Raw genomic sequence first — 24,348 nt, forward strand, 5'->3', positions numbered from 1 at the left:
TTGTGATTGGGGTGAAAGGGGGGTGATTTGAACTTTTTTTTTTATTTTTAAACATTTTTCTATTTTACTTTTGGCATGCTTCAATAGCCCCCATAGGAGGCTAGAAGCATGCGCAACCCGATCGGCTCTGCTACATATGGGCGATTTGCAGATCGCCCATATGTATCAAATTTACTCCTGTGCTTTCAGCGCCGACCACCGGGTGGCTCTGAAAGCCATATGCCTGGAACAACCATAGAGGTCTCATAGAGACCTCTGGTTGTCCAAGCAACATGACGCCGACCCCCGATCACATGATGGGGGTCGGCAATGAGGTCATTTCCGGCCCGACGGCCGGAAATGCAATTTAAATGCCCGCTGTCAGCTCTGACAGCGGGATTTAGCAAGTTAATAGGCGCGGGCAGACGACGATTCCACTCGCGTCTATTGCGGGCACATGTCAGCTATTCATAACAGCTGACCTGTTGCAGCTTTGAGGTGGGCTCACCGCCGGAGCCCACCTAAAAGCGGGGGACCTTACCGATGACGTACTATTACTTCATCGGTAAGGAAGAGGTTTTAAAGGGGTTTTCCACACCTTTGTTAATTATTTTACACATTACCCAAAAATAAATATCACGTACTACCCACCTATGGATCCCCGATTACTCTTTTATCGTTGTTGGTGCATGACCGCTGCAATCAATCAGTGGTCATGGTAACATAGTAACATAGTTATTAAGGTTGAAGGGAGACTTTAAGTCCATCTAGTTCAACCCATATCTTATCCTAACTTGCCCTAACATGTTGATCCAGAGGAAGGCAAAAAAACCCATGTGGCAAACAGAAAGCTTCACATTGGGGAAACTCTACATACGGCAATCAGACTAGCTCCCTGGATCAACGCAATATTAACCCCTTCACCCCCAAGGGTGGTTTGCACGTTCATGACCGGGCCAATTTTTACAATTCTGACCACTGTACCTTTATGAGGTCATAACTCTCGAACGCTTCCATGGATACCGGTGATTCTGACATTGTTTTCTCGTGACATATTGTACTTCATGTTTGTGGTAACATTTCGTTCAAATAACTTGCGTTTATTTGTGAGAAAAACGGAAATTTGGCGAAAATTTTGAAAATTTCGCAATTTTCCAACTTTGAATTTTTATGCCCTTAAATCACAGAGATACGGCACACAAAAAACTTGATAACTAACATTTTCCACATGTTTACTTTACATCAGCACAATTTTGGAACCAAAATTTTTTTTTGTTAGGAAGTTATAAGGGTTAAAAGTTGACCAGCGATTTCTCATTTTTACAACACCATTTTATTTTTAGGACCACATCACATTTGAAGCCACTTTGAGGGGTCTATATGATAGAAAATACCCAAAAGTGACACCATTCTAAAAACTGCACCCCTTAAGGTGCTCAAAACCACATTCAAGAAGTTTATTAACCCTTTAGGTGCGTCACAGGAATTTTTTTGAATATTTAAAAAAAAATGAACATCTAACTTTTTTTCATAAAAAAAATACTTCAGGTTCAATTTTTTTTATTTTACCAAGGGTAACAGGAGAAATTGAACTGCAAAAGTTATTGTGCAATTTGTCCTGAGTACGCAGATACCTGATATGTGGGGGGGAACGACTGTTTCGGCGCATGGCAGAGCTCAGAATGGAAGGAGCGCCGTTTGACTTTTTCAATGCAAAATTGGCTGGAATTCAGATTGGACGCCATGTCACGTTTGGAGAGTCCCTGATGTACCTAAACAGTGGAAACCCCCTACAAGTGACCCCATTTTGGAAACTAGACCCCCCAAGGAACTTATCTAGATATGTGGTGAGAACTTTGAACCCACAAGGGCTTTACAGAAGTTTATAACGTACAGCGGTACAATTAAAAAATCATATTTTTTCCACAAAAATGATCTTTTCACCCCAATTTTTATTTTCCCAAGGGTAGCAGGACCCTAAAAGTTATTGTGCAATTTGTCCTGAGTACGCTGATACCCCACATGTGGGGGTAAACCACTATTTGGGCGCATGGCAGAGCTCGGAAGGGAAGCAGCGCCATTTGACGTTTTTGGCTGGAATTGAGATCGGACACCATGTCGCGTTTGGAAAACCCCTGATGTACCAAAACAGTGGAAACCCCCCACAAATGACACCATTTTGGACAATAGACCCCCTAAGGAACTCCTCTAGATGTGTGGTGAGAACTTTGAACCCCCATGGGCTTCACAGAAGTTTATAACATAAAGCCATACAATTAAAAAATCATATTTTTTCAACAAAAATGATCTTTTCACCCTCAATTCTTATTTTTCCAAGGGTAACAGGACCCTAAAAGTTATTGTGCAATTTGTCCTGAGTACGCTGATACCCCACATGTGGGGGTAAACCACTATTTGGGCGCATGGCAGAGCTCGGAAGGGAAGCAGCGCCATTTGACGTTTTTGGCTGGAATTGAGATCGGACACCATGTCGCGTTTGGAAAACCCCTGATGTACCAAAACAGTGGAAACCCCCCACAAATGACACCATTTTGGAAACTAGACCCCCTAAGGAACTTATCTAGATGTGTGGTGAGAACTTTGAACCCCCATGGGCTTCACAGAAGTTTATAACATAAAGCCATACAATTAAAAAATCATATTTTTTCCACAAAAATGATCTTTTCACCCTCAATTCTTATTTTTCCAAGGGTAACAGGACCCTAAAAGTTATTGTGCAATTTGTCCTGAGTACGCTGATACCCCACATGTGGGGGTAAACCACTATTTGGGCGCATGGCAGAGCTCGGAAGGGAAGCAGCGCCATTTGACGTTTTTGGCTGGAATTGAGATCGGACACCATGTCGCGTTTGGAAAACTCCTGATGTACCAAAACAGTGGAACCCCCCCACAAATGACACCATTTTGGAAACTAGACCCCCTAAGGAACTTATCTAGATGTGTGGTGAGCACTTTGACCCCCCCAGTGCTTCACAGAAGTTTACAACGCCCGGGCGTGAAAATAAAAAATTCGTATTTTTTCCACAAACATGATCTTTTAGTCACCATTTTTTTATTTTCCCAAGGGTACCAGGAGAAATTGGACCCCAAAAGTTGTTGTCCAATTTGTCCTGAGTACGCTGCTACCCCATATGTGGGAGAAAACTACTGTATGGGCACACGTCGGGGCTCGGAAGGGAAGTAGTGACGTTTTGGAATGCAGACTTTGATGGAATGGTCTGCGGGTGTCATGTTGCCTTTGGAGAGCCCCTAATGTACCTAAACAGTGGAAACCCCCCACAAATGACACCATTTTGTAAACTAGACCCCCCAAGGAACTTATCTAGATGTGTGGTGAGCACTTTGACCCCCCCAGTGCTTCACAGAAGTTTACAACGCCCGGGCGTGAAAATAAAAAATTTGTATTTTTTCCACAAACATGATCTTTTAGTCACCATTTTTTTATTTTCCCAAGGGTACCAGGAGAAATTGGACCCCAAAAGTTGTTGTCCAATTTGTCCTGAGTACGCTGCTACCCCATATGTGGGAGAAAACTACTGTATGGGCACACGTCGGGGCTCGGAAGGGAAGTAGTGACGTTTTGGAATGCAGACTTTGATGGAATGGTCTGCGGGTGTCATGTTGCCTTTGGAGAGCCCCTAATGTACCTAAACAGTGGAAACCCCCCACAAATGACACCATTTTGTAAACTAGACCCCCTAAGGAACTTATCTATATGTGAGGTGAGCACTTTGACCCCCCAGTGCTTCACAGAAGTTTACAACGCCCGGGCGTGAAAATAAAAAATTCGTATTTTTTCCACAAACATGATCTTTTAGTCACCATTTTTTTATTTTCCCAAGGGTACCAGGAGAAATTGGACCCCGAAAGTTGTTGTCCAATTTGTCCTGAGTACGCTGACACCCCATATGTGGGAGAAAACTACTGTATGGACACACGTCGGGGCTCGGAAGGGAAGCAGTGACGTTTTGGAATGCAGACTTTGATGGAATGGTCTGCGGGTGTCATGTGCGTTTGGAGAGCCCCTGATGTACCTAAACTATTGAAACTCCCCACAAGTGACCCCATTTTGGACACTAGACCCCCCACGGAACTTATCTAGATGTGTGGTGAGCACTTTGAACCCCCAAGTGCTTCACAGAAGTTTATAACACTCGGATGTGAAAATAAAAAAATCATTTTTTTCCACAAAAATGATATTTTTGCCCCCAATTTTTTATTTTCCTAAGGGTAACAGGAGAAATTGGACCCCAAAAATTGTTTTGCAATTTGTCCTGAGTAGGCTGCTACCCTACATGTGGGGGTAAAACACTGTTTGGGCGCATAGCAGAGCTTGGAAGGGAAGGAGCACCATTTGACTTTTTCAACTCAGAATTGGCTGGAATTGAGATCAGACGCCATGTTGCATTTGGAGAGCCCCTGATGTGCCCAAACAGTGGAAACCCCCAATTCTAACTCCAACCCGAACCCAAACACGCCCCTAACCCTAGCCCTAACCCTAGCCCTAACCCTAGCCCTAACCCTACCCCAACCCTACCCCAACACACCCCTAGCCCTAACCCTAGCCCTAACCCTAATGGAAAAATGGAAATAAATAAAAAAAATTTATTTTATTATTTTTCCCTAACTAAGGGGGTGATAACGGGGGGTTTGATTTACTATTTATGGCGGTTTTTATGTTTGGCGGCTGTCGCACGCTAAAAGACGCTTTTTATTGTAAAAATAGTTTTTGCATCACCACATATTGAGAGCTATAATTTTTCCTTATTTTGACCCACCGAGTCATGTGAGGTCTTATTTTTTGCGGGACGAGTTGACGTTTTTATTGGTACCATTTTCGGGCACGTGAAATTTTTTGATCGCTTTTTATTCCGATTTTTGGGACGCAGAATGAACAAAAAACAGCGTTTCATGAATTTCTTTTGGGGGGGTGCGTTTACACCGTTCCGCGTGCGGTAAAATTGATAAAGCGGTTTTATTCTTCGGGTCAGTACGGTTACAGCGATACCTCGTTTAGGTCGTTTTTTTATGTTTTTGTCGGTTTTATGCAATGAAAACTATTTTATATAAAAAATAATTATTTTTGCATCGCTTTATTCTGCGAGTTATAACTTTTTTATTTTTTCGCTGATGATGCTGTGTGGCGGCTTGTTTTTTGCGGGACAAGATGACGTTTTCAGCGGTACCATGGATATTTATATGCGTCTTTTTGATCGCGCGTTATTGCACTTTTTGTTTGGCGGTATGATAATAAATCATTATTTTTTGCTTCGTTTTTTATTTTTTAAGGGGTTCGCTAAAGGGGTTAACTAATGGGACAGTTTTATAGGGCAGGTCGTTACGGACGCGGCGATACCTAATATGTGTACTTTTATTGTTTTTTTTTTTATTATTTTCAAAAAATGAATTTATTGGGGACTATTTTTTTTTTTTTTTTACTAATTTATTTGGCGATTTTTTTAAATTTATTTTTACACTTTTTTTTAATTTTTTTTTTACTTTATTACATAGTCCCAGGTGGGACATCACTGTCCTGTGACAGATCGCTGATCTGTCACATCACAGATCACTGTGACAGATCAGCAATCTGTCACAGGCAGTGCACAAGGCTTCCTCATGCCTGCGCTTTGCAGGCACTGAGGAAGCCAGCTTCCCCAGGCCCCCGAAGGCCCCCGTCGCCATCTTGGATTCGGGGGCCTGGAGGAAAGGAGCCCCCCGCAGTAGCGCTGCACATTGCGCTGCCGTGGGGGGCTCAGGGAAGCACGGAGGGAGCCCCCTCCCTGCCGATGCTTCCCTTTAACCCCCGGTACACCGCGATCATGTTTGATCGCGGTGTGCAAGGGGTTAACGTGTCGGGGGCGGTCCGTGACCGCCCCTGACACGTAGTGCCGGGTGTCAGCTGTGATAATCAGCTGACACCCGGCCGCGATCAGCGGCGCTCACCACGTGGGCGCCGCTGATCGCGGTAGACGTACTATCCCGTCCCCGGTCATACGGGCCCGGGTACCGTGGACGGGATAGTACGTCTCATGTCAGGAAGGGGTTAAGGAAACTAGTGTATATAGCCTGTAATATTATACTTTTCAAGAAAGGCATCCAGACCCTTATTAAATTTTAGTAGGGAATCACTCATTACAACATCATATGGCAGAGAGTTCCATAGTCTCACTGCTCTTACAGTAAAGAATCTGCGTCTGTGATTATGCTTAAACCTTCTTTCCTCCAGACGTAGAGGATGCCCCCTTGTCCCCGTCACAGGTCTAAGAGTAAAAAGATCATTAGAAAGGTCTTTGTACTGTCCCCGCATATATTTATACATTGTAATAAGATCACCCCTAAGCCTTCAATTCTCCAAACTAAATAACCCCAAGTGTAATAACCTGTCTTGGTATTGCAGACCCCCTAGTTCCCTAATAACCTTGGTCGCTCTTCTCTGCACCCGCTCTAGTTCAGCTATGTCTTTCTTATACACCGGAGACCAGAACTGTACACGGTATTCTAAGTGAGGTCGCACTAGTGACTTATATAGAGGTAAAATTATGTTCTCCTCATGAGCATATATGCCTCTTTTAATGCATCCCATTATTTTATTTGCCTTTGCAGCAGCTGCCTGACACTGGCCACTAAATGTGAGTTTGTCGTCCACCCATACACCCAGGTCTTTTTCAGTGACAGTTTTGCCCAGTGTTTTACAATTAAGCACATAATTATACATCTTGTTTGTTCTACCCAAGTGCATGACCTTACATTTATCCCCATTAAAGCTCATTTGCCATTTATCAGCCCAAGCTTCTAGTTTACATAAATCCTCCTGTAATATAAAATTGTCCTCCTCTGTATTGATTACCCTGCAGAGTTTAGTGTCATCTGCAAATATTGAAATTCTACTCTCTATGCCCCCTACAAGGTCATTAATAAATATGTAAAAAGAAGTGGGCCCATACTGACCCCTGTGGTACCCCACTGCTAACCGTGACCCAGTCCGAGTGTGCTCCATTAATAACCACCCCTTGTTTCCTATCCCTGAGCCAGCTCTTAACCCACCTACACATATTTTCCCCTATCCCCATTGTTCTCATTTTATGTATCAACCTTTTGTGTGGCACCGTATCAAAAGCTTTTGAAAAGTCCATGTACACCACGTCCACTGCATTCCCTTGGTCCAGCCCGGAACTTACCTCTTCATAAAAGCTTATCAGATTAGTCTGACAGGAACGGTCCCTTGTAAACCCATGTTGATATTGGGTTGATATTGGTGGTGAACTGCACCAGAAGTAAAACAGTGGTGGCTGGCAGGAACCCGAGAAGAGCTAGGGATCCATAGGTGAGTGTGTACATGTCATTATTTTTATAACATTCTCAGGATATATTTAAAATACAAAAAAGGGGCTTAAAAAACCTTTGAACAAGACCAGCCATGTTTTTGGAAGAGTCAGCGTATTATGCCTAGGTGCAATGAGACAGACCACCACATCCTCCCCAAACTCTATAGATTTAATATTTCTCCATTACATGTTTTTACTTTTACAACTTTCAGATGGAGAAAAACTATCAAGATTCTCTCTCATCCCTTTGTTGTCCTAACAAAAAACACAAGGTCGATGTGCAGGAGCTCAGCAAGGCAGCCGCTCAATTCCTCAGCTCTTCTGAAGACCATATAGTCGATGATTATTGTAAAAGATTCAACGGGATTTTGACTGAGAAACTTCAAGCATTTTCTATTAGTCAGAAAATAGGAGACATGGTTATTGGGGCCCTGATGGCAGTGGTGGCAGCTGAGCTGGCGACATCTATGGAAGGTATCGGGCGCTTCGACTATAGAGTGGAGGAAAAGGAGCAAGAAGATCAGAGAGAACAGGTAAGAAACAAAATCCAAATGGGGATTATACAATAAAAAGGGGTATCCATTTACTGATTTTTAAAAAGCAAGAATATAACTACTACAGTGTTATACTTCTCCTATGTTTAGGAAGATAACTACTATAATACTGCTCCTATGTATAGGAAGATAACTACTATAATACTGCTACTATCTAGAGAAATATAACTGCTATAATACTGCTCCTATGTACAAGAATATAACTACTATAATACGGCCCTAATGTACAAGAATATAACTACTATAATACTGCTCCTATGTACAAGAATATAACTATTATAATACTGCCCCTATGTACAAGAATATAACTAATATAATACTGCCCCCTATGTACAAGAATATAACTACTATAATACTGCCTCCTATGTACAAGAATATAACTACTATAATACTGCTCCCTATGTACAAGAATATAACTACTATAATACTGCCTCCTATGTACAAGAATATAACTACTATAATACTGCTCCCTATGTACAAAAATATAACTACTATAATACTGCCTCCTATGTACAAGAATATAACTACTATAATACTGCTCCCTATGTACAAGAATATAACTACAATAATACTGCCCCCTATGTACAAGAATATAACTACTATAATACTGCTCCCTATGTACAAGAATATAACTACTATAATACTGCTCCCTATGTACAAGAATATAACTACTATAATACTGCCTCCTATGTACAAGAATATAACTACTATAATACTGCTCCTATGTACAAGAATATAACTACTATAATACTGCCTCCTATGTACAAGAATATAACTACTATAATACTGCTCCCTATGTACAAGAATATAACTACTATAATACTGCCTCCTATGTACAAGAATATAACTACTATAATACTGCTCCCTATGTACAAGAATATAACTACTATAATACTGCCTCCTATGTACAAGAATATAACTACTATAATACTGCTCCCTATGTACAAGAATATAACTACTATAATACTGCCCCCTATGTACAAGAATATAACTTCTATAATACTGCCCCTATGTACAAGAATATAACTACTATAATACTGCCCCTATGTACAAGAATATAACTAATATAATACTGCCCCCATGTACAAGAATATATCTTCTATAATACTGCTCCTATGTACAAGAATATAACTACTATAATACTGCCCCCTATGTACAAGAATATAACTACTATAATACTCCTATGTACAAGAATATAACTACTATAATACTGCCCCTATGTACAAGAATCTTACTACTATAATACTGCCCCTATGTACAAGAATATAACTACTATAATACTGCCCCCTTTGTACAAGAATATAACTTCTATAATACTGCCCCTATGTACAAGAATATAACTACTATAATACTGCCCCTATGTACAAGAATATAACTTCTATAATACTGCCCCTATGTACAAGAATATAACTACTATAATACTGCCCCTATGTACAAGAATATAACTACTATAATACTGCTCCTATGTACAAGAATCTAGCTACTATAATACTGCCCCTATGTACAAGAATCTAGCTACTATAATACTGCCCTCTTTGTACAAGAATATAACAACTGTAATACTGCCCCTATGTACAAGAATCTTACTACTATAATACTGCCCCTGTGTACAAGAATATAACTTCTATAATACTGCTCCTATATACAAGAATCTTACTACTATAATACTGCTGCTATGTACAAGAATTTAACTGCTATAATACTGCTTCCTGTGTACAAGAATGTAACTACTATAATGCTGCTCCCTATGTGTGGAGAAAACCAGGCACTGCACATCACCTGCCCAATACAATCCCAACAGTGAAACATGGTGGTGGAAGCATTATGCTATGGAGGTGTTTTTCAGCTGCAGGGACAGGACGACTGGTTGCAATTGAAGGAAACATGAATGCAGCCAAGTACAGAGATATCCTGGATGAAGACCTCTTCCAGAATGCTCTAGATTTCAGACTTGGCAGAAAGTTCACCTTTCAACAAAACAATGACCCTAAGCACACACCTAAAATAACAAGGGAGTGGCTTTGGAACAACTCTGTGACCATTCTTGATTGGCCCAGCCAGAGCCCTGACCTAAACCCCATTGAGTATCTCTGGAGAGACCTGAAAATGGCTGTCCACCAATGTTCACTATCCAACCTGACGGAACTGGAGAGGATCTGCAAGGAAGAATGGCAGAGGATCCCCAAATCCAGGGGTGAAAAACTTGTTGCATCATTCCCAAGAAGACTCATGATTGTACTAGCTCAAAAGGGTGCTTCTACTCAATACTGAGCAAAGGGTCTGAATACTTATGACCATGTGATATTTCAGTTTTTCTTTTTTAATAAATTTGCAAAATTTTCTACATTACATGTGCATTAATAAGAAAAAAATGAACTTTTTTGTATTTAACAAATGGCTGCAATGAAACAAAGAGTGAAAAATTTAAAGGGGTCTCAATACTTTCCAAACCCAATGTATGTACAAGAATATAACTACTATAATACTGCTCCCTATGTACAAGAATATAACTACTATAATACTGCTCCCTATGTACAGGACTATAACTTCTATAATACTGCCCTGTGTACAAGAATGTAACTATCATAATACTGCTCTATATGTACAAGAATGTACAGTGCCTTGCGAAAGTATTCGGCCCCCTGGAACTTTTGAACCTTTTCCCACATATCATGCTTCAAACATAAAGATACCAAATGTAAATTTTTGGTGAAGAATCAACAAGTGGGACACAATTGTGAAGATGAACAAAATGTATTGGTTATTTTACATTTTTGTGGAAATTCAAAAACTGAAAAGTGGGGCGTGCAATATTATTCGGTCCCTTTACTTTCAGTGCAGCAAACTCACTCCAGAAGTTCATTGTGGATCTCTGAATGATCCAATGTTGTCCTAAATGACTAATGATGATAAATATAATCCACCTGTGTGTAATCAAATCTCCGTATAAATGCACCTGCTCTGTGATAGTCTCAGGGTTCTGTTTGAAGCACAGAGAGCATCATGAAGACCAAGAAACACAACAGGCAGGTCCGTGATACTGTTGTGGAGAAGTTTAAAGCCGGATTTGGATACAAAATGATTTCCAAAACTTTAAACATCCCAAGGAGCACTGTGCAAGCGATCATATTGAAATGGAAGGAGTATCATACCAATGCAAATCTACCAAGACCCGGCCGTCCCTCTAAACTTTCATCTCAAACAAGGAGAAGACTGATCAGAGATGCAGCCAAGAGGCCCATGATCACTCTGGATGAACTGCAGAGATCTACAGCTGAGGTGGGACAGTCTGTCCATAGGACAACAATCAGTCCTACACTGCACAAATCTGGCCTTTATGAAAGAGTGGGAATAAGAAAGCCTTTTCTCAAAGATATCCATAAAAAGTGTCATTTATTTTAAAGTTTGCAACAAGCCACCTCGGAGACACACCAAACATGTGGAAGAAGGTGCTCTGGTCAGATGAAACCAAAATCGAACTTTTTAGCAACAATGCCAAACGATATGTTTGGCGTAAAGGCAACACAGCTCATTACCCTGAACGCACCATTCCCACTTTCAAACATGGTGGTGGCAGCATCATGTTTGGGCCTCCTTTTCTTCAGCAGGGACAGGGAAGATGGTTAAAATTGATGGGAAGATGGATGGAGCCAAATACAGGACCATTCTTGAAGAATACCTGTTGGAGTTTGCAAAAGATCTGAGACTGGGATGGAGATTTGTCTTCCAACAAGACAATGATCCCAAACCTAAAGCAAAATCTACAATGGAATGGTTCACAAATAAACATATCCAGGTGTTAGAATGGCCAAGTCAAAGTCCAGACCTGAATCCAATCGAGAATCTGTAGGAAGAGTTGAAAACTGCTGTTCACAAACGATCTCCATCAAACCTCACTGAGCTCGAACTGTTTGCCAAGGAAGAGTGGGCAAGAATTTCAGTCTCTCGATGTACAAAACTGAGAGAGACATACCCTAAGCGACTTGCAGCTTTAATCGCAGCAAAAGGTGGCGCAACAAAGCATTAAGTTAAAGGGGCCGAATAATATTGCATGTCCCATTTTTCAGTTTTTGAATTTCCTCAAAAATTTAAAATAACCAATAAATTTCGTTCAACTTCACAATTATGTCCCACTTGTTGATTCTTCACCAAAAATTTACATTTGGTATCTTTATGTTTGAAGTATGATATCTGGGAAAAGATTGAAAAGTTCCAGGGGGCCAAATACTTTCGCAAGGCACTGTAGCTACTATAATACTGCTCCCTATGTACAAGAATATAACTACTATAATACTGCCCCTATGTACAAGAATATAACTACTATAATACTGCCGCTATTATTATTTTATTTATTATTATTTATTTATATAGCACCATTGATTCCATGGTGCTGTACATGAGAAGAGGTTACATACAGATTACAGATATCACTTACAGTAAACAAACTAACAATCACAGACTGATATAGAGGGGAGAAGACCCTGCTCTTTCAGGCTTACATGCTACAGGATGGTGGGGAAGGAGACAGTAGGTTGGGGGGTTACAGCAGCTCCAGTGATGGTGAGGCGGTAGCTCCAGTAGTGGTGGGGAGGTAGCGGGGTCATTGCAGGCTGTAACCTTTCCTGAAGAGGTGGGTTTTCAGGTTCCATCTGAAGGATCTGAATGTGGTTGATAGTTGGACGTGTTGCTGCAAAAAATTCCAGAGGATGGAGGATATTTGGGAGAAGTCTTGGAGGCGGTTGGGTGAGGAGCAAATAAGTGTGAAGGAGAGAAGGTGGTCTTGAGAGGACCGGAAATTACATGAGGGGAGATATCGGGAGATTAGTTCAGAGACATATGGAGGAGACAAGTTATAGGTGGCCTTGTAGGTCAGTATTAGTAATTTGAATTAGATACCTGAGGGAATGGGAGCCAGTGAAGAGATTTGCAGAGGGGAGAAGTAACGGAGTAGCGAGGAGAGAGATGAATTAGTCAGGAGGCAGAGTTAAGCATGGACTGGAGAGGTGTGAGGGTGTTAGCAGGGAGGCCACAGAAAAGGATGTTGCAATAGTCGAGGCGGGAGATGATGAGGGCATGCACAAGCATTTTACAGTGCTGTGCAAATTAATTGGAACAAAGCATTTTTTTTAAAGTAAAATCGTAAGTTGGTTACCAGTCAGTGATTCAAACCAGTTTTATCTGCTTTGAACAGGTGTGAGTGCCTGTTCAAAGCAGTTAAAACTGGTTTGAATCACTGACTGGTAACCAACTTACGATTTTACTTAAAAAATGCTTTTTCCCAATTAATTTGCACAGCACTGTAGTAGATTGAGGGTTGAGGAAAGGACGGATTCTGGAAATATTTTTGAGCTGGAGGCGACAGGAGGGAGAGAGAGAGTTTGGATGTGCGGTTTGAAGGACAGGACAGAGTCAAGGGTTACTCCGAGGCAGCGGACCTCCGGTACGGGGGAAAGCGTGATGTCATCAATTGTTATAGATAGGTCAGGTAAGGAAGATCTGTGAGATGGGGGAAAGATGATCAGTTCAGATTTGTCCACATTGAGTTTGAGGAAGCGAGAGGAGAAGAAGGATATGGCTGAGAGACACTCCGGGATTCTGGACAGCTGAGAGGTGACGTCTGGGCCAGAGAGGTAGGTCTGAGTATCAACAGCATAAAGGTGGTAGTGGAATCCATGGGACTTTATGAGTTGTCCCTGGCCAATTGTATAGATTAAGAGGAGTAGGGGTCCTAGAACAGAGCCTTGGGGGACTCCAAAAGAGAGGGTGGGATGAGTAGGTAGTGTGGGAGTGGGAGACATTGAATGCGGTTGGAAAGGTATGAGGAGATCCAGGATAGGGTGAGGTCTTTGATGCCAAAGGAGGAGAGGATCTATAGTAGGAGGCAGTGGTCAACTGTGTCGAAAGCAGAGGACAGGTCTAGAAGGAGAAGTATAGAGTATTGTCCGTTAGCTTTGGCTGTAAGTAGGTCGTTGGTAATTTTGGTCAGGGCAGTCTCAGTGGAATGATGGGGCCGGAAAACAGATTGTAGATTGTCAAAGAGCAAGGTAGATGAGAGGTGGGAGGAAAGTTCAGCGTGGACAAGAATATATGTACTATATAATAATTCCCCTAAGTACAAGAATCTAACTACTATAATACTGCCGCTATGTACAAGAATATAACTACTATAATACTGCCGCTATGTACAAGAATATAACTACTATAATACTGCCGCTATGTACAAGAATATAACTACTATAATACTGCCGCTATGTACAAGAATATAACTACTATAATACTGCTCCCTATGTACAAGAATATAACTACTATAATACTGCCCCCTATGTACAAGAATATAACTACTATAATACTGCCCCTATGTACAAGATTATAACTACTATAATACTGCCGCTATGTACAAGAATATAACTACTATAATACTGCCGCTATGTACAAGAATATAACTACTATAATACTGCCTCGATGTACAAGAATATAACTTCTATAATACTGGTCTCTATGTTCAGGATGTGCTGTTTCGTTTGGCCCGGTTTCCAGGCATTTAAGTTATGCTTTGCAGCTTGCTATGTATAGTACCATTCTTACATGTTACTCTGCTGCCACCTTATGGCCTTTTTGTGTATAGCAGTTTGTAATTAAGTTTTAAAGGGAACCTGTCATCTCGTTTTTCAACTATAATCTGTGACCACTGCCTTTCGGGGCTTATCTTCAGCATTCCATAATGCTGTAGATAAGCCCCCGATCTAATCTGAAAGATAAGGAAAACAAGTTTTATTATAATCACCCGGGGGCAGTCTGGTCCGATGGGCGTCGCAGGGCCGGCGCCTCCCATCTTCATGCAATGTCGTCATCTTCCTTGCTTCGTGCCGTGGCTCCTGTGCAGGCGTACTGATCTGCCCTGTTGAGGATAGAGCCAAGTGCTCCAGTGTGCAGGCATCGGGAAAGGTCAGAGAGGCCCAGCGCCTGTGCACTGCAGTACTTGGCTCTGCCCTCAACAGGGCCGATCAGTGCACCTGTGTAGGAGCCACGACATGAAGCAAGGAAGATTACGACATCGCATGAAGATTGAAGTCCAGCATCAGTTAGCGGCCCGGACAGATCTCCAGGACTCTGTCAACTTGGACATACATGGAAGTAAAGAGGATTCCCACACCGTCATTCCTCTCCAGCCTGAAGGACCAAAATGATGAACCAAGTCTCCAGTCTCTCTTGGCTGCATACACATGGGCATTGCATTTCAGATATGTCTTCTGTAAGAAGAAGACATCCGATCTCTCATCAGACAAACGCTGGTAAGTTACCTGCCGACGGCTACCAGTCCTCACACTGTTCACATTAATGGAGCTTATTCTCAGCCACATCCTGATCACTTAGACTTTTTGGTCTTCTACCTCCTTCCACTGTTGTCACCTGTAGTGCCCAATCTCTTCGTGGACACGGGAGGGTCAGGATCCACTTCATCAGAGACATTTTCTATTGTATATGAAGAACTTTGCTCCATTTGTGCCTCTTCTTTTTAGTCTTCTCCCAATACATTGTAACGTCCGGAACTTATCGCCAGCACAGGCTCAGAGGTTTTCTGGACAGTTGTGACTTTTCTGGAGAAATCCACAAAGGCTTTTTTTCTTTTTATGGTCACAAAACCTTTCACATCCACACTGGACACTGCAGACAGTTTATCTGCTTCTACAGACGTACTGAGCTGAAGTTTGAACGGTTTGGCAAAAGGTTTTCTGGACGCCTTAGTGACTAGTATTGTAGGTCTTACTTTAGTATCTGACCATTGCTTAGATCTTACTTTAATGGCTGATGGTGGTTTAGCTCTGTCTGGGTGGTACTTTAGGTGTTTCTTCAGTGGCTGGTAATCCTAGTAGTGCAGCATCCATTAATATTATATCAGACCCTGGAGCAGGTTCACTGTAACTATGACTTATAACCTCTTCAGTGTCGGCTTCTTGAACAACATCTGCACCTCTTATGACATCTTTTTTCATAATTTCCAAGGTCTGGCCATTATCTTTATTATGTTCTGCATGAGAGCAATCATGGAAGGTATGCCCAGGTCCTGAGCACAGGTTATAGATGATGAGTCCTGAGCACAGGTTACTTACAGATGACGGATCCTGTGCATTTGTCCTTTGTATGTCTGAACTATCCACACAATGAGCACGTGGCTGACCGGGGTAGTAGCATATCTCCCTCTCTGAGCCCAGTTAGAAAGAGTGTGGCAGATGTCTGGTTACACCATTCTCTTGTAGAAGCTGGATTTTCACAGAATATCCTCCATTCCATATTTGCTCCTCTTCATAGATCTTCTGGGGTTGACTTCTCACCATGCACTGCCGGCTCAGCCAATGCTGCAGATCCGCCAGCGCCACCACCTCAGACTGGAACAGGACAGTGGCCATTATTTAATGCGGCTTAGCCAGCTGGATGCACTGGAGATGATCCCAGATTTCATCTTCTCTTGTGTCATTATACATGTTCCAGAACAGATCCAGATCGCACAGGAGCTTAAAACTGATGTCATAGATCCTGCTGGATGGGACATGGATCAGAGCATAGACCTCAGACGCCTTAAACTTCATAAACTTTTTCAGAAGAACTTTTCCAATATAAATTCTGGATGGAATGTTCTCCTCTGGTCCTGTGTACTTTATCCTGACTGCGTTCCTCCTCTAAGGTGGAGGGTTCACTAGTCTTGTGACATTGGAGAATAGTCCCCTGACCTGATGTTGGTCAGCAGATGGGTCAGTGCTGGAGTTTTCCCCAGTCACAGGTGAATTAGTGGTGCTGGAGTTTTCCCCAATGACAGATGGATTGGCAGGCATGGCACCGTATAGGGAATGTGCCTCTGACTGTAGAGCCCCTTAGATTACAAGCTAGAAAGAAACTCTGTACAGTGCCTTCCCCTCCCACTACTCCCCCCAAGTGATGCCATAATTGGGACGCCCAACTGACCAACGGGAAGAGAGAGGAAGGGGTGTCCAGCCACACCCCCAGGGGTTAAATTCTGGTACCCAGGGGGTGACTTCCTCTTTCTCCCCGGCTGGCCCTTTGAAGCGTTTGTGATACGAAGCAGGCAGTAATTCATCAATTCACTACCTCGATGACTTTGTTCATCGGACCCAGGGACTCTGTTCCTTCCATCTCCAAAAGTTCAAGTTTATATCTCAGCATTTTGGAGTACCATTTTCACCAGAAAAAACGATCGGTCCATGCAACGTGCTACCCTTCCTCAGCATCGAAATAGACACCAACGAAAAGCACTGCAAATGGTAGAAAGTTATCTCGAAGCAAAAAAGTCACCCTTCTGCAGATGCAGTCTCTACTAGGTTTGCTCAACTTTGCTTGCCGTGTAATGCCAGCGGGCAGAGCTTTTTCGCGCCTGTTATCATTGGCAACAAAGGGCATTACCCAGCCAGGTCACAAAATTAGACTCACCCGCTCCCTGAAGGCAGATTTGCTGGTCTGGAAGACATTCTTAAAATCCTACAATGGGCATACATGTGTCATGGCACAAGAAACGCCAGGCAAGGACTTACAGTAGGTGGAGATTTCAAAAATGGTTTTGTCGCAAATTACAAGGATCAATGGGGTAAAAGCAGATGGCCAGACTTATGGACCACAGCCACCTAGGGCTGCAACTCAGCACTGTTAGAAATTTTTTCGATAGTAACATCACTCGAGCTTTGGTGTACCCAACTAAAAAAGGCTTAACCAGAAACCCAGACACCGCAAAAAGCTTAAACAGCATGTCCTCTTCTTCCCTGCCGATTCTTTCACTGTTGCGCCACCTAGCACTGTTATGCCTTAGGCACAACATCTGTTGCCGTGCCAGTTACGTCTTTGGTGGATGATAACATTGTTAACTCCTTGTTATCTTCCGATTGGCAGGCCTTCAAAGTCTTCCTCCCCAACGCACAGCAATCGGGCCTACTGTGTCCTCCTTCCCTTTGGGACACGGGGGTCAATCACTGATGCCCTTAATCCATGCCTCAGTGGCACCGGCTACCTAGCAGGTTTATGGTAAGGCATGGGAAGAATGGTGCTTGCTAATTAAAGGAAGACCAGTCGACACTTGTGATCGGGCAAGATATGAAGATTTAGTAGAACTCTTAAATCAGCTAAAGTGTATAGGCGTGTCAGGTACATTAGCCCAACGGTATTTATCAGGAATAGCCTTTTTCTTTCAGCTTTTGGGATGGGCGGACGTAAGTAAATATTTTTTCATCAAGCAAGCCGATAAAGGCTGGAAAAGGCTTCAGCCTAGTCAGGAATGTCGTTGCCCCGTTTCTTTAAGTCTGTTGCATGATATTATCGCAATCTCTAAAACAGTGTGCAAGTCACATTACGAGTCAACCCTAATATCTACAGCGTTCACAATCGCATTCTTCGGGGCACTTCGCATTAGCGAGCTGGTGCCGCAGTCAAAAACAGCATCAGTAGGTGGGTTAATCAACGAAGATCTCATCATATGTAGCGAGGCTTTTCGCATTAGGGTGTGGAAATCTAAATGCGATCCCACCGGTAGAGGGACGTGGGTTTTGGTCAAGGCGTTAGACGGCCCTATATGCCCAGTTAAAGTAGTCAGACGCTATACGGTTATAAGACACGAAAGTAGATTCTTTCTCTCACACACCGATGGGTCCCCGCTTACCAAATATCAGTTTTACGCAATCTTTAAACAGTGATTATAGGCAGTCGGCGTTAACCCAAAGGAATACGGGACACATTCCTTCAGAATAGAGGCGGCCACCGAAGCAGCTAGGGCCGGTGTATCGGAAGTCGAAGTACAGAGATTAGGCAGTTGGAAATCCGCATGTTTTGCAAGATAGATAAGACCAGACCTGCTATAACACATCTTGTCTCTTACAGGCGACCATAAGCCCACAGTCTGGGTAGTGGGACATTCTTTTGTTTATTGGGCGTGCAAAAGGGCCAAACTATGCCCTGGTGGAAAAAATGTTTACTTCTCGCAACTAGAGGTCAACTGGAGAGGCATCAGAGGGCTCCTGTGGCATCAGATCTTCCCGGAGGTGGTCAACATTGCTAAGATGGCCTAAGGACCGGTGATACTGGTGTTACATGCCGGCGGTAATGATTTGTGCAAGAAGAAAGGCTCCGAACTCTACACAATAATGTCAATGGACATAGAGCATTTTGTCTGTTTAATACCAGATATGGTGGTGGTGTGGTCGGAGATGATACCACGAGCAGTCTGGCATGGATCTAAGGACGCAAAAGCCATCGACAAATCAAGGAAAAAGATTAACACAAAGATGGCAAAATTTGTCAGAGAAATCTACTGCATCGTGGTTCCCCACCACAAGCTACAGGGAGACAACTCGGATTTACTGAGACCGGATGACATTAATCTCATGGATATTGGGCTCGATATTTTTAACTAATCTACAGGATGGTGTTGAACAGGCCCTAATGATGTTGTGTGAGGGATGGAGTCCTGTGTAGGTCATACACATGATCCTCCGTAGCGGTAGTGTAGAGGGGGGCAAAGGTTCGTAACCTCTCATAGGCTTCCTTGCCCAACGGTTAGTGACGGGGCTTTCAGCGATGAGTCCATTGTGAATTGTACTTGCCTATCTCTGCTTATAAAATTAATAAACTGAGACCGACCTGTTCAACCCATCCAGACCTGGTGTTTTGTTATTACGTGATTGGTGGGAGGCGGGAAGGCACTGGTTACGTCACATGGGTCTCTGCAGTCTGGCAGGCATGGCACCGTATAGGGAAAGTGCCTCTGACTGTAGATCCCCTTAGATTACAAGCTAGAAAGAAAAGGGGGTTTTACACTAAGCAATATCGCTAGCAATATCGCTAAAACGTCACTGGTTTTGTGACGTTATAGCGATATTGCTAGCGATATCGCTATGTGTGATACTTACCAGCGACCGGCTCCCCCGCTGCTCATCACTGATCGCGCGAGAATGTCCGGCTCCATTTCTCGTCGGGCGCTTCCTGCTGAGACTTCCTGCTGTGACGTCCAGCGACGCGTGGAGGCGGGCGGGAGGACGCAGGATCGCTGTGTGTGAAAGGTGAGTATCGTGCGCTGCGTCGCTGCTGCATCGCTGTGAGATCTTTCTGTATGAAAGCTCACTAGCGATCATTTAGCGATGCACCAGCGATCCTGACCGGGTTGGATCGCTGGTTGGATCGCTGGTGCATCGCTAAATGTAAAAGGGCCTAAACTCTGTACAGTGCCTCCTCCTCCCACTACTCCCCCAGGTCATGCCATAATTGGGACGCCCAACTGACCAATGGGAAGAGAGAGAAAGGGGCGTCTGGCCACACCCCCAGGGGTTAAATTCTGGTGCCCAGGGGGTGACTTCCTCTTTCTCCCCGGCTGACTGCCTCACATTATGTACAAGAATATAAATACTATAATACTGCTTCCTATAATTATGACTTAATGTTTTTTTTTTACCTAGATTAAGAAAATGATGAATGTTTTTGATGTGATGGTGGATCTGTTAACAGTCACACATCAAGGAAAGAGGGTACAGATTATATTCAGAAATCCCTGTCCAGACAACTGGGTGAGTAGAGATTTCTCAAAACTGTGAATGTTGAAACACTTCTGTGTAGGAGGCTCATATTGTTTTCTCATCAGAATGCTTGATGAGTGAAGATGGAAAAGTGTGGGGTAGAGTTGGCCAGGAGAATAGTTGAATATTACAAGCTATAGCTTCTGCTCCATGATTAGCAAAATTTCAATATAATAATAAAATACATGATGATCTTAGGAGGTACAATATAGCAGCACCACCTAAAGGCTAACCAGTGATGCAAATCAGTAGAGCCTTCTTATTTTTACTAATACACTCATTACAGTTACTTCTCTTACTGTATCTCCAGGCATTGGGAGGCAAGAAACCTGTCCATTCTGAAGATACATTTGTGTTTGGATTATGCCACAAGGTGGTCTCCATCTCTGAAGCAGAGTCTGAGGTAATATAACCTGCCTTGGACCACCTACAGACCTATGTTATTAATGTGATCTATGTGGAAATATTGAAGGCACCATTCTTGCCTAACGAATGTTCAACTGACGAGAAGTAACCTACTCCTCAGTCCCCACGGTGCTATGGTCAGCATGGGGTGGACTGGGAAGGTTATGGATAGACACCTTGATACCATTTGTTATAAGGTTTCTTGTAAACTTTCTATATATTTTTGAAGATCTATTATTCTAAAAACTTTATTACCTCTTTGTTTTACAGGTCCAATTTTTGCAAAATGTACAAGAATCCTATGACTTCATCTCAGTTTTCCACCTTCCCGCTTTCGTGGAAAATTTATTGGTAAGTACTATTAGTCATGCTTGTCATCTACAATATTATTACTACAGGAAGAAATTGGCAAGTGAATAAAATGTAAGCTTCACCAATAGTGGACTACTCCATCCACACCCCAATATTCCATAGTCACACGTATTGACATTACTAGGTGATCCAATTCCATGTTGGTCCGAGATTTCCATCAATAGATCACTCCGTCTTTAGAAAAATAAGGTGATCCTTAATATGTTTGTTTAGTTCTATTTTTCAATCATTAGATCTTCTCAAACTCATTACAGATGACCTCAGCATGGAGAAATAACATAGAACTTTTCCTTAAGAAACAAAATGAAAGGAAGCAGATTGTTCATGAACTGTCATCCATGGCTTTGAAGTTTATCTGCAGCAAGATCTGTCAACAGAAGACTTTCATGAAGTTGTTTCAAAGAGAAATGTTAAAAAAGTGGTCAAAAGTTGAAGCTCTTTTCGTGGGTGCTGAAGTAGTATGTTCTTTTGGCATTTTGGTTGCCATCTTGGCAGCAGTCACAGCCAAGTCTATTGTAGACAGACCCATTCCCGATAGTGAAGAGGAAGTAGAAGAAGAACTTGTGGACCCTAATGCATCTTCTGCTCCATCTTCTGATGTGTCTTCAAGCACTTTTTTAGATAAAAGCTCTAAGTCAAGTGAGGTAGTCATTGGAATAACCGATGACCCAGGAATGACAGATGGTTCTCTGAAAACTGGCGAGCACCTAACTGTGTTTCCTCATGGTACAATGGGTATTGCTGCTGTCCAGACGGCAGACAAAGGTGATGATGCTGATAAAGAAGACCCAGAGAAGCCCGCAGCAAAATTTGCAGGCCCTTTTGCATCTTCTGTTCTATCTTCTGCTGTATCTTCTGGCACTTTCTTACATAATAGCCTTAATTCATTTGAGGTAATTATCACTAAAGAAACTGATAGACATGGAGGATCAAAACCTGACTTAAATAGCAGTTCTGGTGATTGGGTCAAAGCTGAACTTGAAAGTGGTGAAGTGAGTACGTGTGATGCTAAATCTAAGATCAGCAGTACCCATGACCCAGAAATGACTGATCAAGGAAGCATTGATGGTTCTCTGAAAACTTATGATCCTCTAGCTGATCTTCCTGGTGTTGGTCCAATAGGTGAAGCTGACCAGGAAGCAGGCAATTGTGATGATGGTGATGATGTTGATGAGAATCCCACCAGTCCAGAAGTAGAAGAAACTATTCATAGTCAGGGTATTGGTGATGGTCCTAATCTTGATAATTCCAATGACGATGTGACTGACAGAGTAGCACAGCCACCAAGTGTAGAAGCGCTAAGCAATGCTTTGGAGACACAAGATTTACCTTTCAGAAACAGAATTTTCAAGACAGGTTTTATGGGTCTTATGTGTCTTTTGGTGGTTGCAACGCTGATCAATGTGTTGCCACAATCTGTGAGCTCAGCTCTTGTTGCCATCATACTGGGCCTTCTGGTTCTAAAATGGCTAGCAAGTCGACAACCTTAGTTTCTTCTGCTCCTCAGAAGACAACATAAAGGCACATATGGTATTTTTGAAGTCTTTTGGCAGTGCTGGAGAGACAGTCAATGAGACTATTGATAGAACTTTATAAGTGGCTTAACAATTATATACAGTAGCTATGTAATTGCTAAGGAGAACCTGTCACTGGACATAATACTGATGCCTTAATTAATGGTGTACATTACAAAAATTAAATTGCGCCCCTCCTAAATATTACCAGACTTTGTCATCCAGGACCAAAGGACCACACTTTATTCAAGACCCAATACATCAGCCAATGAGTTGCGAACAATGCAGTTGTTCTTGGGAGAGATGTCATGTACAGGTTTTCCCCACCCAGTAAAAGAAGAGTCCAAATAGGGCTGGAGTCCCTCTCTTCAAGAGTCCCTATATCTATGACCTTAATGATACTGAACTTAGGGAATTAAATGTAGTGCCATACTTTTTCCATCACCCAGGTGCCGACATGAGACTATTCTATCCTAGAAATATATTCAGCCCGGAGCAATGAATCGATATATAATCTTCATTATCATAGTGAAGAAATCACCAGATTTTCTATTGCAGCAACTCAGATCCAATTTTTACCTTTATCTAGACTCTAGAAAATGTTTGGTTTTGCACTGCAGCTTCAAATGTCAAGGGGACAGGAATTAAGAGCTCAAGGACGAGCAGAGACTAGAGCCAAGGTGGCGGCATTTCCCTTATTGACCAAACTGTTGGTGGGACCTGGATAACTGGGAGAGCAGAGACTGGCAGTGGTAGCTTCTCTTGGTTCAAAGATTAGTGCAATGAGGAATGTAAATGAGTGTTTGAAGGCAGAGTCCATAACGAATCACGGCCTGAGGGTAAAGCATTGAATGGTGGTTGTGGTGACTTCTCGCTCACTGGTCATCTCTGGTGTCCAGAAGATAAGAGCATGCTCTAAACTATTGGTGGTATCTAGATAATGGAAAAGTATCTTCTATGGCAAACAAGGACTGAAAAATAGTTTGTTACATGTTTTCCAGGAGCCAATTAATTACATATTTGTAGGACAGTTTCATAGATCCAACTTTCGTGGTTTGTGTACGGATCGCAAGAAGGTCTCCTGACCTAAACACAAAGGTTTTATTGCGTTCAGGTCAGGAGACCAGTGGCTGCCCCAGACGTCCCAGACATACACAAACTGTGAAACTAGATGTGTGATACTACCCTTGATTCTTTAGGTCTTCTCCGGCACTATTTTGGTGCATACAGTGTACCTACTATTAATAGGGCGTTATACACTGCAAGTACTTGTCCTGGACAGAGGTCCCCTGTAACTAAATGTACCCTTGTAACTAGATTTTCTTGTTTCAGAAATATTTTCAATCAAATTATAACTGATGTTGAAGCCACATTAATAAATCTTATCCTTGTCCAATAAATTATTCTGCTTATTTCTTTATTACTAAAGGGGAAAATATGGGGGTGAATTGATTTTTTTTATATTTTCTTTTTTTCCCATATTTTTAAAAGATTTTTTTATTGTTTTCCTTATTTTTTAGTGCCATTAGAGAACATGAACCAGCGCTCGTTTTATTGCTCCTTCTGTAGCCCATAGTATATAGTTACTATGATATTCTGATGCTCAGGCACA

The 24,348-nt window shown here is 42.4% G+C and overlaps 1 protein-coding gene across 1 annotated transcript in view; it reads left to right on the forward strand.

Annotated features, from left to right (window-relative positions):
- Positions 1 to 24,136, forward strand: part of LOC141083036 (uncharacterized) — a 36,486-nt gene extending 12,350 nt beyond the window's left edge. Inside the window, exons 5-9 of the mRNA XM_073567188.1 lie at positions 7,538 to 7,858; positions 20,329 to 20,436; positions 20,756 to 20,848; positions 21,121 to 21,201; positions 21,477 to 24,136. Coding sequence (XP_073423289.1) covers positions 7,538 to 7,858; positions 20,329 to 20,436; positions 20,756 to 20,848; positions 21,121 to 21,201; positions 21,477 to 22,712 — 1,839 coding nt within the window. The 3' untranslated portion in view covers positions 22,713 to 24,136. The remainder of the gene's footprint in view (positions 1 to 7,537; positions 7,859 to 20,328; positions 20,437 to 20,755; positions 20,849 to 21,120; positions 21,202 to 21,476) is intronic.
- Positions 24,137 to 24,348: the final 212 nt, after the last annotated feature.

Source organism: Dendrobates tinctorius, unplaced genomic scaffold (genome assembly GCF_039654945.1).
Source record: "Dendrobates tinctorius isolate UK_male_01 unplaced genomic scaffold, ASM3965494v1 ptg000019l, whole genome shotgun sequence".
Classification (NCBI taxonomy): domain Eukaryota; kingdom Metazoa; phylum Chordata; class Amphibia; order Anura; family Dendrobatidae; genus Dendrobates; species Dendrobates tinctorius.